Here is a 17,703-nt window from a genome sequence, read left to right on the forward strand (position 1 = left end):
CTACATGACCGAGGCTGAATCCTCTTCAGCTCCCGGCAGCACCATCATGTCTCTGGCATCAACTTCACTGCCTGCAATTCCAGATTGTGTGGGGAGGTGCTGAACCGTGGCATCCTGCTTGACGCTGCGCTTAGCTTCCATCCCCACATTTTCTGTTGCCGAAACCACTTTCTTCCACCTTTGTCTCGCTCTGTTCCGGAAACCCTAATCCATGCTTGATTTCTAGAGCACCCTTTTAGCTGACCTGCCTGCTGCAACCCAGAACCTTGACTATAATAAGCCCCACACTCTCACCACTCTGCCGTTTCCAAGCTTCACCAACTCCCTGCGCCCCAGTGTCGATTTTGAAATTCTAGAGTGGTCTTCTCGCCTTTGTTATTAAATCTTCTTATGGCCGAGGAGATCCCAAATGCTATAACATTGAGACTGCTCATTCAGCCACATTGCTCTTGCCCTCTAGAATTCTCTACCCAGTTCCCTCCATCTCATCACCTCCCGCTGCTTTCACCACTATCTCTGGTTTCCCACTCTAGCCTCTTTATTCCGTTCCCCTTTACCCATGCTTCTTGTGCACCATTTCATAATTTTTCTCATTATAAAACACTCTGCACGTGAGGAATACAATATAAATGCAAGTTGTTCGATATTTGGTTTTCAATTTTTCTTTTCATTTTAACTGAATTTTCTACAGAAAGTGTTATTGAAATAGGCTTCTAGTCTGGAGTAACACATTTTTTACAATTTTGTTCTAGACTTTCACCAAAGCTGGCATTAGCGATGCTCGCTTAAAACGTGCCATTGACTTAAAAAATACGATGGATGCGGCATTAAAAAAACATGAAGAGATGAACATTAGTTACGAGAAGAGGCAGAGAAAAGTGGTGAGTACTGCAATAATTTAAGTCGATGATTCTGGGTATTTGCACGGGGAAGCAATATGGCTGCTTGGAAAGCTTGCAGGAAAATTCTGCTGATGTATTTCATTAGGTTTTATATTTTTAATGTAGATACATAGATATTGGCCGACTTTGCGACCGAGTTTTCGCCGCTATTTGACCGTCTGTGGTGAAAACCCGGTCGGCGGGATCCTCGGTGACCTCTTTGCGGCGGCGCTTCCACGTACCGCCGGGGAGAGATGTGCCGATGTGCAACGACGCAAATTGCATTTGCGTTGCACTTTCGGCTCTCTCGGGACCCGTACGCCATGCCCAGAATAACAACAGGGTCAAACATGTCGGTGCAGCCCTGCCAGTGAAGACCTGCAAAAAGGTAAGTTAAAGTTTTTATTTTTTTAATTATTTTGCAGCGATTTGGTAGGTAAGTGTTTTTTGAATGTTTTGTGAATTTGTTTTTTTGTTTTAGCAAATTTTTTTTGCTTTTCCCTCCTCCCAAGACACCTCTCGCAGCGTTACTGGCCTTGGACTAAAGTTGCCGAAACTCGTGGCTTGCGCTGCGAATCTTCGTGCAACTCCGATTTTACCGATGAAGTAAAGGCCGAAAGTTAGCCCTGAAAACAGAAGCGCAGCAAAAACGGTAATTTTGGTGTAAAACTATTGTTTTCACAAAAACCCGAAAATCCAGCCCATACTGTGCTACACCATTCATTGTATCAAAGTCACATGAACTGAAAGTTTCCACCCTACATCAAAACTTTAAATTTTTTATGCTCTTTCTCGGGATCTGGGTGTTACTAGCAAGGCTGGCATTTATTGCCCATCCTTAGTTTCCCTGAGAAGGTAACTGAGCGGCTTGCTTGGTCACTTCAGAGCGCAGTTAAGAGAAAACCATAGTTTTGGGATTGGAATCACATATAGACCAGACTGGGTAAGGATGGCAGATATCCGTCACCGAAGGACATTGGGTTTTTACCACAATCTGATAGCTTCATGGTCACTTTTACTGATACCCTGTACAAGCTTTTTATGTTTTAATACTGCATTCAAATTCTAAAACTGCCAAGGTGGGATGTGAACCCACATTCTATTAGGGATAGTAGTCCAGTAACATAACCACTACAGAAAGACTTGCATTTCTATAGCGCCTTTTACAACCTCAGGACATCCCAAATGATTTACAGCCAATAAAGTACTTTTGAAGTGCAGTCACTGTTGTATTGTAATACCATGTAAACCGTTACAGGACACCATTTCATTTAGTTAGATTATTTAATTTGATGTGGTATTATCTTTAAGTAGCAAATTAACATCTCACAATTACATTTTAGAATGAGGCCTGGTTGTAATAGCTCAAGTCGCAGCTTTAGTGGGGATTTTTCACTTCAGCTTTTGCAGCTCGATTTGAAATGCGGCCATACAGCCCAGCAGAGGGAGTTTGTGCTGTGTGCTAGTTTGCTGCGACAGAATACATGAGCATCATGGCTGGAAGAGGCAAAACAAATGTTGACTGCAACATTTCATTGCTGATTTAGTGTTAAATTTAAATTAGTATTTTCTGCTGAACTGAGTTTTTTTCCCCCCTCAGAACATGGCAAGGCAGCATTTATTGCCCATTCTCAGCAAACTAGAATTTGTTCTTTTGAACTGAATTACAACTGCATTGGTTAGGTTCTTACAAAAAAGAGTTAACCATTTAAATGATGCACTGCGTCATTACTAGTGGCAAACAACTCTTTTAGGTTTAGGAATATAAGAAAATTTGGAATGAATAGATGATTATTCAGTCATGAACTTCCCTTTCACGCCGCCTATTGATAACCTTCTTTAGGGACATTAAATGGGCCCTAAATTTGCCACCATTTAGCTCAATTTTTTTTAAGCTTACAGTGTTTTTTGGAGCTAACTTAATTTAAGGCGATTTTGCTAGTTTCGCCAATGGTATAACGGCGTCCTTAACAGATAATGGCCGCTTTTTTTAAGTACCATTTTTCTGATGTCATTTGGGGTCAAACCCACCCATAATGCCATTTTTGCCCGTTTTTGCGAGTTTTGCCAATAAGGATTTTTTTAAGGACAGCGCTAAGGACCACTTTTTAAACCTTGCCTTACCAAGTCGGAGTCTGATCGAAATCGGTGTTAATGGGGAACCTCGGCCATTACCCCTGGGCTTAGGATTGATTTGTTGTGTTGATTTGTATTTATTATGTTCCTATTGAATGTAGTGATGCAATATTATCTTTGAATTACTTCATTATAAAAGAAAGTTATTTTATTTTTAGGACTGAATATTTACTGTGATAAAACACTGACACTTCAAAATCGTTCCGTTTGTAGCTGATGGCGTCAGTTGTGCTATGTAATTGTGTTAATACAGTTTAATTCTTTCTATACCAATTCACTTCTTAACAGGGACTGAAGGCAACCGATTCCTCCGGTGGCTTGGCCAGGGAGAGGGGTGGCCACGGCAGGCCATTTGGCCCTCTACACAATTATATAAAAGCAGTGCTCAGCCCATATTTCCTTCCCCCCCACGCCCGGGAACCGGAGAGAGACAGCTCGTTCCCTCCCATTGTACCTCTCGTTGGAAATCTAAATGCTTAGGTATGCGCAGAATGGGTGTCATTTTTACGGCGCAAAAAATTAGCCCCATCCTAAAAAGCGGAGCTATTTCTGCGCTGCACCAAAATGAAAAATAATTTTGGCGAAACTTCGGCCTTATTTCTTTGGCCTTATTTTGGACTAAAAAAATGTCTGTTCATCGGAAATAATGCCAAAAAGCGACAATGTGGAATTTTGGCCCAAGTTCCTTTCCCTAGCTCTCCTGGAAAAATTTAGTGCTACTAATATCACCAAACCATGAGATTCTAATCTTGACTGTGACATTATTATCATTGCTGAGCAATGACCAAGTAGGAAAACGTGAAGATTGTTCAGCCATTGCTCAGTGGGTAGCACACTCACCTTTGAGTCAGAAGGTTCTGGATTCAAGTCCCACTCCAGGGACTGAGCACAAAAATCTAGGCTGGCGCTCCAGTACAGTACTGAGGGAGTGCTGCACTGTCAGAGATCCCGTCTTTCAGATGAGACGTTAAACCGAGGCCCCGTCTGCTTTCTCAGGTAGACGTAAAAGATCCCATAGTACTATTTTGAAGAAAAGCAGAGGAGTTATCCCTGGTTTCCTGGCCAAAAATGTATCTCTCAATCAACATCACTAGATAGATTATCTGGTCATCATCACATTTTTGTCTGTGGGACCTAACTCTGCGGAAATTGGCTACCGCGTTACAACAGTGACTACATTTCAAAAAGTACTTTATTGGCTGTAAAGTGCTTTTGGATGACCAGTGGTCGTAAACGGTGCTATATAAATGCAAGTCTTTCTTTTGGCATCTCGTCCTCCTAGTGGCGGTCTCTGGTGCAGTCTCTGATGGTGCGGTCTCTGATCATGCATTGTTGGGCAAATGAGTCTGACGGTCTGATTTCATTAGGAGCTGAATTCTGCCATCCTAAGATTTTAAGAATTTTTTAAAGAGGCCAGCCTACATCTCAGGCTTCAATATTTTAAATTCAATTTAATTATTTAATTCAGTCTTAGTTAAATAGATCTCTCGATGAATTCCACAATGCTAGTGCCTTTTCACTGCTTCCCTATTTAAAATTGCTTGTTTCTAGGTTTCCATTTCTGCTCTTGAGAACTGGATTGACAGTTTGGATTGGCGGTTTGTGTTCTCTTGGTTGCATTACTTTATGTTTCTGTTTGCTGCTGCCTTACGGCAGTACAAGACTCCATCTACAGAGACCTTTTCACTGCTGCCGATGGCAGCTACTTCCTCTGCCATGACCACAGTGCTCAGCTTGGGAATTTCTTTGAGTCTTCCATGGCTGTTCTGGAATTGGAGCAGGATAAGGAGATCGGGCAGAGTGAAAAAATGCAGGTGCACTTACGGCGCCCACTTAAACTTGACCCAAGACCCAGACACCCTTACTTGGCCATATCTGAAAAGACACGTCTTTCAAGGGAATTAAATTCTGCCATCCACTGGAGCCTGGCCTGTATACGTGATCTAGCACAGGGACAGCTTTGCCTGTAGCTGCAAAGATCACCACAGCATTGTTTTTTTTTTTATATGTCCTTACATGTATTACAGAGTACCTGAGCACAGAATCTAGGCTGACACTTGTGTGCAGCACTGAAGGAGTGCTGCGCTGATGGAGGTGCTGACTTTCAGATGGTACGTTAAACCTAGGCTCCATCTGCCCGCTGAGGTGGATGTAAAATGTCCTACGGCACTATTTGAGGAGGTTACATGTCCTTTCAAACCACCACTAGTGACATTTGCCACATTACTCAGACATGGTGCACTGATGCATCAAGCAGCTGTCAGGAACAGGGTTTGCTAGAGATAATACTTTTATCAATTTTATCACACAAAAAGGGCAACAGCGTGAGAAAGTAGATTTTCCTAAAGAAAGTAATGAAAATGGGGCAAATTTTACAAGGGGCAGGTGATCCGCTCCGTCAAGGTATCGCTCAGGTGGTAAAGTTCAAAATTACTCCCCCTCTTCCCCCTGAAACCATCTGTGCAGCTGCTTCTGCTACATCTACCCCTTCCTTTTGGCGACTACCTTCTACCTTACTCCAGTCTCCCACTCACTAGCTCAGGACTTAATTCTCTCCCATCTCCTCAAAGCTCATCCCATTTATGCAATGCATTTCCTGAACTCTCAGTTTCCCTACCCAGTCAACTCCTGACCACTCAGTTCCTCTTTTTGCCTCTGTTAGATGACATCATCAATGGCTCCCTTTCCTTGGGCACTGTCCTATTCCCCTTTCATCGTTTAAAACCACTTTCATCACTTCCTCAAAGAAAATATCCTCAACCAATCCATCTTCTCCAATTACAGGTACCACCGTTTTCTCGAAGGTCCTCGATTGTGTTGTCGTCTCGCAACTCTTGAGTCCATTGTTCCTGAATCTCTATTTGCATCCCTCTAATTAAGCTTCCTCTCTTCTCACGGCACCAAAAATGGCCTTTGCTACAGTTGCAAGTAACTGCTCTCGTGACTGTGACAATGGTGTATTATCCCTGTCGTGTATTATCCTCACAATCCTTGACATTTCTGCAGCACTTGATATGGTTGACCACACCACCCTCCAATAACCAACTGTCCAAGTCTGTGAGGCCTATCTTGCATGTTTCCTTTCCTACCTCTCCCAACGCAGCCAGTGCATCTTCAACAATGGCTTCTCTTTGCTTTTGTGTGCCATCACTTCAAGGGTTCTCTGAAGATCTGTCCTCTGCTTAACCTCTTGCTCCCCCTTCCATACCAGCTCCTCTCAACAACATCATCTTCAGACATGGGGTCAGCTTTCACTTGAAGTCTGCTGGTTCACAGCTCTACCTTTCTACCACTTTTCTCTATCCCTTTACTGCCTCCGTACAGATTTCTTTTGACATGAAGTCTTGGATGAAACAACTACCTCTAGCTCAACATCAAGAAGACTGAAGCCATAATTTTTGGCACAAACTCCGCTCCCTTGCCACAGATTCCATCACCCTCCCAACCACAATCTCAGTCTGAACTAGACTTTTCATAAAATTATGAAAAGTGTGTGGGAGGAGAGCCGATACCTCTTTAACCGCTGTGACCAGGTGCTATTAGTAATACATATGTATTTGGATTATAGAAAATAAAGAGTTTGGATTGACAGAGAATGATCAGAAATGTCCTAAGACTGGCTCATTTCAGTTCGTTTCTGAACCTTTCATTGTTCTCCATCATAACTGCTGCAAAGTAAAATAAATGACAAACAAGTCTCTCAAAATGTATTCTAAAATATTATTTGAAAGAAAAGGCATAACCATAGCCTAAAATATTTAAATGTATACAACAATTTGTTAACATATTTTCAAAATATTCTAATAAATAAATGCTATAATAACTCAAAGGCATACATTTAAATGGGCTTTAGTGCATCAGGGTCCTTTCTAGCACTTGGCTTTGCCTCATTGCCAAAACAGTCCCTAGTGTGCTATGATTGTGCACACCTTCTCGTTTGTTATTGGCTAATTATTTGTCCGTCAGCAGCACCTCTAACAAGTTTAAACGCAAGCTGAAATCATCAATGAACAACAATGTTAAGTTGATTGTGATTTTAAAAGTCTTTGCCACAATCTTTCAAAATATTGTGCATTTTTTAAGTGTACAGTTAGAGGCTGAGGCTAGATGCACCTGACTTACTGGAGTGCTATAATTTGCAGGACCTTCCGAAAGGATATTAGCATATAAATAGCAGATGCAATGACGACTATCACAGCTGAGTACATTTAATTTTTAGTTTATAAGATAGAATGGGTTTTTAAATGCATAGCCATCAAGCCTGCAGAATGACAAATGAAGTTTAGAGTTCACTTGTCTAAGGATGCCTTATAACATCATTTTTTAGAGTGTAACAGACACTTATTTAAGACAGAACGAAACTGATTTCCTGGGTGGGAAGTAATTGCGATTGCCTCCCAAATTAATTAGACCATAGAGAATTTATTTTATGATTCTATTAAGATTTTACACAAAACAAAAATGTGTAGGGAAGCAGATTTTTTCAACCATTCAAATATTTAGAATGATCCCTTTTCTTTAGCTTAATTTGCTCTGATAATGCAAGGATGAGTAATTCATTTGATTTTATTTTTGCCATAATTATGACCATTCAGTAAAACATTTCCCCAGCGATGCACGTTGCTGTTTTTGCTACATTTTTAAAGAAAAAGCTGAAAAGAGGTTTGAATATACAATATTATACTGATAATTTTCTTTTACATCGAGGTGGAATATGTTGCTCTTTCATCTACCCTTGTGCACAAATAGTGGTGTAAAGTTTCCAGCACTTTCTTTTTTGTATTTGGGCATTATTGATGCACTCATAGTAGCCATTAGGCAGTTGTAGCTTTCTCTGTTGTCTATTAACATGTGACACCGGTACTGTGTTATTTTGTGCAATTTTTGGCTCCATTAGAACAATCCCTACTCTCCAAAAGTAATTCATTATGTGAAGACCTTTGAGATGTTTGGAGGTGATAATTAGATTTGGGCGGTAGCGCAAAATGGGTGATAGCAAATTGATGCCCCGATTTCAATGGAAACGGAAATCGTGAAGGGTGCAAAACGGGCTGACAATTCACAATCATCTATTTTCCGCTACTGCAAAAGACGACCAATTTCACACCCCCGTCTAACTGCAAGACTTATATTAGAATAATGTATTTGGGTAAAGTGGAGATTTTTGGCATAGGTTGTTCCTTTATTGGGATTATTGTTGATGGTATAGGTCATTGGAACCAGATTTGTGTGTGTGTGTGTGAGTGAGAGCTTGCATGATTTCTGGAAGTAAATGCATACCAAAAAAAAGGAAAATCTAGCCTCTTCGATTTTTTTCTACATGATGCCCATTTCAAGATTTAATCAGGTTTTTTTCAGTTTTATACTAATTGTAGTCCAGAGTTAAATACAAAGTTGTTTAGGAAAATGATTGAAATTCACTGAAGATGACTTTTATTTGAGGAACTGTGGTAAACACTAGATTATGGTGGAATTTCTTGTATTTAAAAAAGATGCAGTATATGTTATGCATTGTAACACCAGACCCCCTCCTACTGTACCTTTCAGAAAATTAAAACACATAAATTCTGTTTAGTGTTTGATGTGCCGTGTGCAAGCTGAAAGCCATAATACTCTAAACCTTGGGTTGTGTTTCACCTTTCATAAATTCCTGGGTAGATTCTATACAAAAATAATTTTCAGGTCCGCAGCTCATTGTTATTCAGACTTGATTGATTGCTGTCATTTACTCACTGAGAAAGTTAAGTGCTCCTGTCATTTTCGAAGAGTATAATTAGGATGTTTCACAGGTCAGCGATAGTGACAGGTTTTCTTTTGATTTGCTTCGACAGATGAAAGCGACCGATGAGGATGATGACGACGCTGATGATGATTTTGTTGAAGTTCCAGAGAAGGAAGGTTACGAGCCGTATATTCAGGAGCACCTTCGGGAGGAGTACGGTGAGTTTATGCAGCTGCTGGGCTGCCACTTTTCAGCTCACTCTTCCACAGCTAAGTAAACAAACTCCCTTTAATAAGGTGATCAGCTGTGTGCTTAATCTACCCACTGGTGAACTGAGGAAGTTATTTGAACACCCATTTGTTATAGACAAATAAACATCTCGTGATACTCTCTCCGATAAGCATCCTTTAACTTTCTATCTCTTGAATGCGTTGGTTAAATGTCCTTCCTGTCCCAGATAACTCTTCTCTCGTGCCTCATCCAACCCTGAACATGATATCCTAATTCCAGTACCAACCCAACTGGTCAAATCCAATTGTTTTTCCCTCAGGCAGTTTAGTAATCCTGACTTTTTAAAATTCACAGTGTATACATGCCTCATGGAATGGTGATAGACAAGTCTGTAACATATTATGCATTCACATTGCAGTGATGTTGGTCTCTGTTTAAAGGAAAAGGTACAAATAGTTGATGTGTTTATGTCGTGCTCTTCCAAATTCATTGTTGGCATGAAGTCAACCAATTCCAGAAGGTTTGGTTTTTCATGATGGTATGAGTTAGGAGTGTAATTCAACTGGTTTTACTTGACAAAATTCATGCCAGGCAGAAATAAATACCAGATCATGGTATAAATGTGGCAGTATGAACAAGGTAATATAATAGTACAATCCTAACTAGACTGAATCAGTCTTAATCCTGACACTAAATCCATTTTTGGCAGGTTTCACAGTGCTTGGGAATAAGAGAAAGGAGACCAGTTTATCTAAGATATATGTAGTCTCAAAGAAATAAAGAAAGGTCAGCTGTCTGCTAAACCAACAACAGTTCTCTTGTAATATTTTTGCCTATGAGTGTTAAGTTTAATTAAAACAGTCAATGGAATTTAAATTAGATTTACCTGAATGCAAAGAATTACGAGTACCTGTTCTAAATTAACACGCTAAAATAATTTACTGAATACACTGGCATTATTTAAATTAATCCTTTCAGTACTGAAGAACCCAAGCATGCTTGCATATTCATGTAGCATTTTTATTCTTTCAATTAGCATTCACAGAGATAGTTTCCTACACCTTTTCTCAAATGGAGATTTATAAAGTTTTTACTGAAATTTAGCAACTCTTTAAACCAGAGTATTTTTGGATTAATTTCCTCGTGTCATCTTGACTGAATTGACAGGTTTTGTCTTCAAGGACTGCAACTCCAGGAATTGAGCTTTTAAACCTTGGCTAACACTCCAGTGTAATACTAAAAAACTTACTGCATTGTTGAAGTTCCATCTTTCAGATGAGCTATTAAATCAAGGTCCAATCTGCCTGTAATGTAGGAAATGCAGCAGCCAATTTGCACACAGCAAGGTCTCACAAATAGCAATATAATCATGGCCAGTTAATCTGTTTGTGATATTGGTTGAGGGATAATTATTGACCAGGACACCGGCAAAAATTCCACTGCTCTTCTTCAAATTATGCCATGGGATCTTTCACATCCAGCTGAGGGGGAAGACGGGTCCTCGATTTAACGTCTCATCTGAAAGGTTGCACCTCAGACAGTGCAACACTCCCTCAGTAGTGCACTTCAGTGTTCGCCTAAATGCCATGCTCAAGTCTCCTGGAGTGGGGCTTGAACCCATAACCTTCTGACTCAGGCGAGAGGCCTGAGCTGTTTTGGGTTAGTTGACGCGGTAACAAAGGGGAGCACTACAAGTTAGTTCAATATAACTGGATTAGGTAGTAGAAAAATCAGGCAGGCTTCCCAATCCTAATTGTTATACAGCAGTACACATGTCTTAATGATGGAATCAAATTCCACTCTGATGCTCCCCGCAGTTCAGTAGCCTACTACACTGGCCGCACATGAAGAATAGTCATTTGGATGAAATGCTGGATGAACGCAGGTCCTCATGGAGCTAAATTAGAGGTGGATTTGAAATAGTTTGCTATGTGATTTTTTTTGTTCTAGTAGAAGTTTATGATAGTTTGACAAAGAAGTTGGGTGTTGCCTGTTGTGGTATGGAATGGTAAGACATTGTTTTATGCTGTCACTCTCCACACGTTGAGTTCACAGTCTCATCTGGGTTGTTAAGCAAGAGTTCTGAATGTAGGCGTAGAAGAACTATCTGGGATGACTCGCCTCATGATTTTGCTTTGTTGACCTACATTCAGAACTCTTGCTCAATAAGTCAAAATATTCACATTCTGCTGCTGATAATTTCAGAGTTATTTTTTGTGCTTAAAAATATCAAATTATCCAATAATCTGAATTAAGCAATGTAACAACTGCAATGCACATTTCAATTCAGCGACTTTAGTGACACAATGACAGAGATTTAAAGAAAAATTATAGAAATAATCTTGAAAGTTTGATAAAAAGATAACAAAGGAAAATGTTCTAAAAAGTGACAAGAACTTGCTCAAGAGCATAACTAATAAGTTTTAGGGTTCTGATCTATCTATCTCTACCAACCTTGATAATCAAATAGTGTTACATAAAAACAAATCTTCTGTCTGCACACACTTCCTGTTAACTTTATCCATTATAAATTCCTATTTCCACATTTATAATGGAAATAGCTGGATAAACTTGTCACGTTGTAATTACATCCTCTCCCAGTGAAGGTGCTGCAGCAAATGCATGTAGGCATTTTCCATTTTAAATGAGGACATAGGAATTTATATTTATAATGAAAATATAAACTAGGGATAGAATCCATGACTTTAAAATAGGGACTGAAATATGTCTGCATGGGCGTGTCCAATTATCACCCTTTACCCGAAGGCTACACTTGGTCTTTCCTCCATGGGCGGAACTTTCAACTCCGGTGGAGGGGTAAAACTGACGGTATCGGATCAGCCACCAATTATACACCCTTCCCAAGTTTTCCTTTTCATTGACCTCGATGGACAGTAAAATCGAGCAGTGTATGTAAAGGGTTCCCGATCCAATACCACTAGTTTTGTGCCGCTGCATAAGTTGAAAGTTCCACCCCATGTGTGTAATGCCATGGGCAATCAACTAGAAGTTTCTTTTTGCCTGTATTAATAATATGGCAGAACATAAATAATTAAGATTTTCCTTATGCCTGGACACAAAGGCCTTGAAATTATTCCGTGCAAAATTAATGTCTAAATGATGAAGTAACCGAGAGGGTTGATGAGGGTAGTGCAGTTGACGTGTATATAGACTTCCAAAAGCCGTTTGATAAAGTGCAACATAATAGGCTTGCCAGCAAAATTGAAGCCCTTGGAATAAAAGGGACAGTGGCAGCATCGATATGAAATTGGCTAAGTGACGAGAGAGAGAGAGAGAGAGAGAGAGACTGAGACTGAGTAGTGGTGAACAGTTGTTTTTCAGACTGGAGGAATGTATACAGTGGTATTCCACAGGGGTGGGTACAAGGACAACTACTTTGCTTGATATATATTAATGATTTGGACTTGGGCAAAGTGGGCACAATTTCTAAATTTGTAGATGACACAAAACTTGGAAGTAGAGTGAACAGTGGGGAGGATATTGATCGACTTCACGAGGACATAGACAGGCTGGTGGAATGGGCAGACACATGGCAGATTAAATTTATCGCAGAAATTTGCGAAGTGATACATTTTGGTAGGAAAAATGAGGAAAGGCAATATAAACTAAAGGGTACAATTCTAAAGGATGTGCATTAACAGAGAGACCTAGGGGGTATAGGTGCACAAATTGTTGAAAGTGGCAGGGCAGGCTGAGAAAGCAGTTAAAAGAGCATACAGGATCCTGGGCTTCATAAATAGAGGCATAGACTACAAAAGAAAGGAAGTTATGATTAACCTTTATAAAATACTGGATCGGCCTCAACTGGAGTAGTGGCTGGAATTTTCTGAAGTAAGAGCGGGTGGTTTGGAGGCGGGGAGGGGAAGTGAAAGTGGAATAAATGTGACCCCAACCTGCCCATTTTCACCTTTCACTTGGGCAGGTGGAGGGGGGAGGGGTGCTGCCAACTCGCTGCTGGGAGATGGATTGGCAATTTACATATTATAATGAGGCCTGAAGCCTCTACTTTAACCAGATTTGCCATTTTTATTGCAGTCGGCCGGGGATCCCGAGGCTGAGGATTCCCGATGGCTGCAACGAGGTGGCCTCAGCCTCGGGGAGCATTTTATTGTGCCCCCGAAGCTCCCCCCATCATCAGCCTGGCCCCCTCTGGGGTTGGGTATCAGGCTGACTCCACAGCGTGCTGGGAAACTCAACCTCCTGGGTTACCCCATACTGTGTGGGTGGGACCTGGCCAAATTCAGCCCACTGTGTCCAATTCTGGGCACCACACTTAAGGAAGGATGTGAAGGCCTTAGAAAGGGTGCAGAAAAGATTTCCATGAATGATTCCAGGGATGAGGGACTTCAGTTACATGGATAGACTGGAGAAGCTGGGGTTGTTCTCCTTGGAGCATAGCAGATTGAGAGGAGATTTGATAGAGGTGTGCAAAATCATGAGGGGTCTGGACAGATAGAGAGAAACTGTTCCATTGATGGAAGAGTTAAGAACCAGAGGACACAGATTTAAGGTGATTGGCAGAAGAGCAAAAGGCAACATGAGGAAAATCTTTTTTATGCAGCGAGTGTTTCGAAACTGGAATGCGCTGCCTGAAAGGGTGACGGAGCCAGACTCAATCGTGGCTTTCAAAAGGGAATTGGATAAGTACCTGAAGGAAAAAAATTTGCAGGGTTACGAGGAAAGGATGTGGGAGTGGGACTGGCTCAGGTGCTCTTGTAGAGACCCAGCACGGGTTCGAAGGGCCGAATGGCCACCTCCTGTGCTGTAACCGTTCTATGATCCTATGACATGCATAATGAGTTTGTGTACAATTCCTTCGTTCACTGCTTTAAAGGAGGTATTGGCCTAGAAATCCCGATCGAGGTCTTCCCTCGGGCGCTCGACAGAAAAAGTTAACAAAGTTGCGCACCTACCTTATCCTGCTGCGCCCACTAGAGATCCTGGTCGTGAGGCCTCCTCTCCCTGCGCATCGGAGCGCGTGCACGTCGGGACATCCGTAAGCTGGAGCTGGAGTCACATGGCTCTGGGCAGCCAATCAAGGTACAATATCTTCTCATTCATAACAATGGGAGCTCCGTAAGTAGGAGTTCCCATTATTATGATTGAGAAACAACCCCTCCCACCCCCCAAACACTAAAACAAAAATAAAAAAATACACCACATATTTAAGATTAACTTAAATTTAAGTTATTAATGTCTTATAATATTTTTTTTCGATTTAAAAAAAAAAAAGGTTTTTAAATAAACTTAACATGGTGTGCAGGGTTTTTAACATTAAAAAGTGTTTTTAAAATGTTATTTTACTATGCTTTTGTATGTTTTAAAACTCTTATGCCTGTAAAAGTAGGCGCAAGAGTTTTCAGGACACTCGCTGGGTAAGATATGGGTAAATACCGCAATCTTGCCCATGCAAATGTCCTGGCTGTGGAGAAACGGACCGTCTGTCAAGCCAGAGCTTGACAGATCGGAAAAGCCGTTTTTCAGCGCATGCGCATTGTGTGCTGAAAACCGACTTTTGCGGGGCCTCCCCGGGTCCGTACACACTCAGTCCGAACCAGGGGAGGCCGGGATTTCTGGGCCATTTACTTTTTTATTTTAAACCTGTTGTGGATTTGTTTAACATTTTATTTTACTTCAAATGGATCTAACAAATCTGCAGAATTAGTGGAATTCCAGTACATGAAAACTCCATACATTTCCTTTAGAAGTATAGTTGTAACAGTAATAGCCACTTTGATATCCCTGATGGGAACATTTTCTAATACAAACATGTCCCATGCCGTACAGATGTTGTTTTTAAGCATAGGTATATTGATCTGTTATTTAGACATGCAGGATAAAAATGAACAGAAAACAACATCACAAAGTTTGTTACACGGTATAAACAATGCTCTCTAACTCCATGGGCTATTGAATTTTACATTTTGCTTTCTGTCTCTATGCTGCAGCTGTAAATATTGCAAATATGTTTTTCTTTAGATGTGGGTGACGTTTTGAACTAAAATGAGTAAGTAACTCCAAATGATGCTCCATGTACCTCATTGCTACTGACCACAGTTGATTTATAAGTCAGACTGATAGCAAGATTCAATAAAAAGAGTTCACAAATTAAAATGACAGTTTTAAAAAGTCATTTAATAACATTTTATTTGCCCTACCACCTCCCAACCCTTTCTGCTCAACAAATTAACAACGGCTCCAAATAGCTCCTTTTGTGAGGGATAAATATAATTCAGAGAGCAAAGTGTTAAGAGTTAGAAAGCATTAGAGTCCATAGGAGCTTTCCATGGTTCAACTTCTATCAGCAGTTTCTATTATCTGTCTCAACAATTTACCAATTAAACTTCAGAGCAGATCCAATGTTGTTAAAATAAGGGTAAAGCCACACAGCTGAGGAAACCTTCCTTCTCTCTCTCTCTCTCCCTCTCTGCACCACTGAGGCCCTTTATCTTCTCCCTAATCCCAAGATTTCTGTCAGGACATAATCTCTTTCTCAAATTTACATTTTAATTACAAGTCCTGGTGAACTTGCTAAAATCAATAATGTCAGCATTCAGTGGCCTAGCTTTCAGCCACAGGCCCAGCCTTGCCATTTCCTGCTATTGATTAATCTTTTTAACTCTATCTTTGTTATTGCTTCAGGCAAATAGGTGACACTGAGCAATTTCAAAAAGATTTTGGCATTTTATAGTTTTGTACGAAGGTCACAGTTTTAACAATGTGGTTCTGTGTATGAAAAATAAAAGGCAAAAACAGATTTTAAATATATATTTTTTTCAAAAACAATCTTTAGGTACTTTATTCCACTAGATGTGTTTTATCCTGGCATTTAAGCATAATTTTGATTAACGACTCTTCATTGCCTTGGAAATACTTGATTCAAATTATTTTTCTTACAACCCAGCACTAAGCCAAGTAATTTTATGTCTTTCTCCTCCTACAATCTTTCCCTCCGGGACAGTTCCAGAGAGGACGGGGGTGGGTTGTGATATCTTGTCCAAATGCCAAGTCATATATTTGCCTGGTCAGTTAGTGTGTCTTGTAGTTTAATTGTTTACTTGACCTTGAGGCCCTTCACAGCTGAGCCTGGCACTCCTCTCCTAGCATGCGAGCACTTTCATTTCCAGCAAGGGTCGCCTGATAGTGGTCAAGTGAAAACCCTGACTTTCCCTCGACCCCTTTTGTGATTTTGGTACAAGGCTAATTGTAGCACCCCACTACTGCTCTGGTTGAGATTGACTGACTCGCCATGGGTCTGGAATTCAAACTAGTGCTTTCTCGGTCCTCAAGGCTTATTGCCAAAACATACAGTCCAGTTAACCATGGGGTGGGCCGAAAGAATGCTTTTAACTATATGTTCCATTAACTGTTACTCAAATAACATATTAAACACTTTTTAATGTTTAGAAATCTTATACTTTTTAAAAATAAATTCGTATGGACTCTGTGTCATATACCTTGATAACTGTCTAATGAAGATATTAATAATTACAGTAAACTCCCATTGGTGTAACCCAGAAAATTTAATGTATATTTGAACCTTAATGCTTAGAATAATATAAATAATGTAAAGCAGTTACTTGTCATTGCAATTATTGAATCAGCATTCTGTTTCAAGTAATATGTAAGCTGGTCTCCATAGAATTTGACTACAACTTGGCTGAGTGAAAATGTTTGAACACATGGTGGCTATTGTTTAAAAGTTTTATTTTTATATGTTTTTTGTGCTTTACATATATATTATATATATATATATATATAAACAAACATTTTTACTGTAATAAAGTTTACAAATGTATATATGTGTAATTCCAGGACTGGAGCCACTGGTACAGAAGACCAAGGAAACAGTGAAGAGAGTAACAGCATTTGCTGGATCCCCACCACCACGGAGGAAAGATGAGGAACTTGATCCAACAAGTGCAGCAGCAACATTAAAGATCTTGAAGAAGAAGCTGTCCATGCAGATGTACAGGTAGGTGATTTTTATTTTGTCTTTTGTGACAATTTTCATATAGGTAAATGCAACATACTCTACTTCAAGAACAATGTGCATTTATGTAACGCCGTTAACCTATTTTTTAAAAAAAAGAACGTCCTTCGGCGCATCACAGAAACAGACGAAACACACTTCCATCAGCCACTCTTGGTTTCATGTTGCCCCGCAACAGGAAGCAGCTTTATGCTAGTATAGTAAAAAGGGGAAGCAACACTCTAAGGTCATGGATCTCTGAGTGAGTGCTGCTCTGTTGGAGCTATAGTAAAAATGTAAAACTGAATTTATATTATAAGCAAGTTTTTGTTTTTCACTTGCAGTTCACACCAGTGATCTAGGGTGACCTTGAGTCCTTTATCCTGCACAATGCACCATTAATCGCCTATTAATAATGATTAAGTCTACAGAAAATGCAGAGTTCCTCACGTTACGCTGTTTGCTTCTGTATCGCTAGCTGTACAGTTGCAGTAGTTTATGTTATGTTGATCTATGAATTCACCTGGATGAAACACAATCGAAATTATTATGCAAATTAATGGGGAAGCGCAGTAAATTTTTAACAAAAGTGAATGAACATTTGAAAGACTTGTGTTATGCAGTATAGCACTTTTACATCTCTCAAAACACTTCACATAGAAGGAATTACTTTGAAACACACTGACTACTGTTACATCGGCGAACGTAATAGCCATTTTACATACAGCTCTGTTCCATTA

At 40.2% G+C, this 17,703-nt stretch overlaps 1 protein-coding gene across 4 annotated transcripts in view; it reads left to right on the forward strand.

The window, feature by feature from the left end:
- uvssa (UV-stimulated scaffold protein A) overlaps positions 1-17,703 on the forward strand; it is a 100,547-nt gene that overhangs the window by 34,644 nt on the left and 48,200 nt on the right. For all 4 annotated transcript variants that reach the window (XM_070866889.1, XM_070866890.1, XM_070866891.1 and 1 more), the window contains exons 7-9: positions 753-881; positions 8,849-8,957; positions 16,807-16,966. In XM_070866889.1, coding sequence (XP_070722990.1) covers positions 753-881; positions 8,849-8,957; positions 16,807-16,966 — 398 coding nt within the window. The remainder of the gene's footprint in view (positions 1-752; positions 882-8,848; positions 8,958-16,806; positions 16,967-17,703) is intronic.

The sequence above is a fragment of the Pristiophorus japonicus genome, chromosome 2 (genome assembly GCF_044704955.1).
Source record: "Pristiophorus japonicus isolate sPriJap1 chromosome 2, sPriJap1.hap1, whole genome shotgun sequence".
NCBI lineage: Eukaryota > Metazoa > Chordata > Chondrichthyes > Pristiophoridae > Pristiophorus > Pristiophorus japonicus.